The 3,586-nt window shown below is 36.1% G+C and overlaps 1 protein-coding gene across 1 annotated transcript in view; it reads right to left on the minus strand.

Annotated features, from left to right (window-relative positions):
* Positions 1-2,366: 2,366 nt before the first annotated feature.
* Positions 2,367-3,586, minus strand: part of NUS1 (NUS1 dehydrodolichyl diphosphate synthase subunit) — a 25,625-nt gene continuing 24,405 nt past the window's right edge. Inside the window, exon 5 of the mRNA XM_015409084.1 lies at positions 2,367-3,135. Coding sequence (XP_015264570.1) covers positions 3,045-3,135 — 91 coding nt within the window. The 3' untranslated portion in view covers positions 2,367-3,044. The remainder of the gene's footprint in view (positions 3,136-3,586) is intronic.

Consider the following 3,586-nt stretch of genomic DNA (forward strand, 5'->3'; position numbering starts at 1 on the left):
AGACAGTGGACTGGCGATAAAAGCCAATGCAACTACATCTGAGTAACTAAGGATTTCTTTGCAATACTCCCAATTAATTCTCCATGCTGCCTTTATCTAAGCTAAGGAGTCTTTCAAAAGCAATTGAGGTATGGTATTGGGAAGGGTGGTCAGGTACTTAAAGGAGTCAGAAATAATGAAATTTGTTTTTCTATCAGTTAGTGGGTAAGGACTTTTGGACAAGTAGGCTTTGAATAATGGGCAGTTTTTGTTTTTAAATTATACTGTTGCTATCTAGCTTGTTGATTCTGGACTGTTAGAAAACTAGAATTCAAATATTTTAAATAGAGCTCATTAGGTACACCCAATATCTGAACTTACTCTTTGGATCCCAGAAATAGCTTATCTTTTCCTCTGCCATATTGTGCCAATAGTGTTTTACTTTCAGAAAGTTATTTCATATCAGTTTCTCTCTCCCATAAAGATGGGCTAATTCTGCCATAACACAAACCTCATTTAGTTAAAAAAAAATTCATGGACTTTTTCATATATGTAATAACAGGCCCTTTTGGGGGAAGGGGGAATATTTTAAACGTAACTGTTTAAATGAATATGTTGGCAAACACCTGGAATGTTCAGGACTGCTTTTCAAACTCAAGTATTAAACAGCATTTCCTGAAGGCCTCTATGAACAAGGCAACATCTCTTCCCTGTGCCTTATATATTGCTAGCCAAGAATAAGCCACAGGGAGAGCTCTGTATGCACAGAACGTCCATGTAACACCATTTCCTGTAGAAAGATATATTTATTTGTTTTACATGTTCAGATTTTATTCTCAGTAATGAAGTCCAGTAAGTCAATTCTTTGACCATAAAAACTAGTTTTACATATTATTTACAGGTATGCAAAGATATACAGAGTGTTACTGCTGCAGTCTATACTTTCACAAGACAGGATCAGGGGAGAGCTTACTGCAATGACATACATTCAAAGTGTAAATTGTGGATATGAACAATGTTTTTGGCACAGTTAACTTCATTTTATGCTCTGGCCCCAATACAGAACATAGTTAAGTCAAGAGGGAGAAAGAAACGCATCTTGGGTACTATAAATATTCTTTGGCAATCTGCAGCAGACTGGTGTAAGACAGGAAAATAACTGTCAGGTGGGGAAATTGAGCTGAGCCCCTCACTCTTGCTTCCCATGGCTCTGGTCATTTGTGGTACCAGAAATGCTTTGGCAAGCTCATGCTGGAGTTCAGATGACAGTTTTATCTTCAATTAATTTGAGTGACACAAATTTTACTGGTTAGCATCCTTTCTCCTAATGAAGGCTAGATTTCTAAATGATGACAAATCTCCCTAAAATGCACTGCACATATTCATGATCTTCACAACAGAAATCAGAGGAACACAAGTGAAGCAGAAGCGGCTTCCGATACTCCAGTTAATATGAATTGGTCACAGTAGCAAGCACCATAAAACAGATCTCTTTAAAAAACAAGCAACATAAGAACAGACTGCTTTACTTCGTTACAGGCTTCTGTAACTCGTTACATACTGGATCTTTTTAAAAGGAGAGGAAAAATACATTTTTCACTCTTAGTATGATCTGTTATATTTCCCTAATTTGTGGCATTTACTAAAAAACCATTTACAAAATATATTTCAATTCCCTTTTTTAAACCAAAAAATTGCACTAACCTAACTTTACCGTTCCTAATAAAATACACATTTGAAAAGAAACATCTGAACATACACTCACTTTGAATGCTTGCCCAATCATATAATTCAGGGATGAAACATTAGGATAAATCATTGAAGGAACACAGCATACTGTAAACATTATGTAGCACCTAAAAGGAGCTAACTGTAGGAAACCAATTGACAAAAATTAGTCCATGGATTTTATTTTTCTTTATATTTGTTATGTAGATTGCAATCACACAATCATAGAATAATTGCCACAGTCATTATGCAGTTAGTCATGTCATAGTTTACAATCCCAGAATTGAGAAACCCTCAGTGCATATTGACTTAATACTTTTCTTCCCTTTGCTGTTATGTGCAGGCAAAATACAGATTGAACATCATACTACATTTTGCTGAAAAGTAAATAGATTGACATGTATAAATGAAGACATAATAGGTCATTTGAAGTGTAACTGACAAAATCAAATCAAAGTTTCATTTTTTAAAAAAGGGAAAAGTCTTATCACTCACCTTAGAACCTGTTTTAAACTGGTAAAAATCACAGTAGTAAAACAGGTGTCTTAAAGTTTACATTACATTTGGGCAAACCAAATTTATACAATCCCATTACATATAATAATTCAAGTAAGCATCTACCAAATTCTGCCAAAGTCTTTATACAAATCACCAAATGCCTATTAAACCACTGCTTTCCAGTGAAAGAAAAAAAATGGGCTGTAATTAACAGTTGAATCCATTAGTTGTTCAAATGCTTGTTTAATAGTACAATCAATGATTTAAAAGTATTTCCACATTCTAGGAACTGCTTAAGTGAACTTTATATGCTTATATTCATTTACAGCTCATTATGAGCTGCAATATTTAATTCCATTTACCTGCCAGTAGAATTGATGCACAGTTTTAGAAACATTTGAAGCTAACTAAGCAAGTATACTCCTAGCTGTTCCATTATGGAAGTCCAGGGAGGAAGCTGTGACAACAGAACATCCTTTCTCTTTCATGAGGTCCAATGTTACCCGTTGATTGTAGCTACTCTGAGAGGTTCCTTCATAACTTGACGCAAAGTATTCCTTAGACTGAGGAGTTGGTCACTGGAGGGAGGAGAGCCCTGTAGCCTTCAAGCAGCTCTACTTTACAGACTTCTGCTATGCCATATGTCACAGCAGTAAAGGATTGCTTTCCCACACCTCCAAGGATGATGAGTACACACGCACACAAATTCTAGAAAGGTAAGACACTTTATTGAATTTGATAAATTAAGAAAGACTATGTACTGGACTTATATCACAGGTATTTGTAAACAGAGACACTGGGTCCTTTCCAAAGAAATCCTGATAATGTTCAGCAAGAATTCATTTTCCCCAGCGCTGTTCACAGGTTGCATAGTGACAGAGGGCAGAGAAAAAGTCTTCATAGCTGATGTTCACATGTGAAGGTAAAGAACTGGGAAAACATAAATGGGAAAGAAAAACTAAGCGTCTTATGTGGCCACTGTGGTGTGTACACTAGATGACTGATACCATTCATCCCAAACTATAACTTCAAATAATTTCTTTGGTTTGGTGCAAAACATATTCTTCATTAGTCATAACTTTGACTTGGATTCAACTAAAGCATGAAACCATGAAATAAGACTAATTAAGGTCAGCTATTTAAGCGTGAGGACCACTTAAGTAACAAATAGTAGAGCAGATTGCTTAGAAGCCGTTAAAAATTAACAGAAGAAAGCCATTAAACATTAACAGAAGAAAGAAAGATGGTGGAAAAAGGACTCTAGGGAACTGAAATCCAGAGCCTTCCCCTTCCCACTATGTCATCCCATTCTACCACCTCAAGCCACACATAAAGGACAGAGGACCCTTGGGAATAATGTGGCACTATGGAAGACAGGAGG

This window comes from Gekko japonicus, unplaced genomic scaffold, assembly GCF_001447785.1.
Source record: "Gekko japonicus isolate JY-2015 unplaced genomic scaffold, Gekko_japonicus_V1.1 scaffold50, whole genome shotgun sequence".
NCBI classification, from domain to species: Eukaryota; Metazoa; Chordata; class Lepidosauria; order Squamata; family Gekkonidae; genus Gekko; species Gekko japonicus.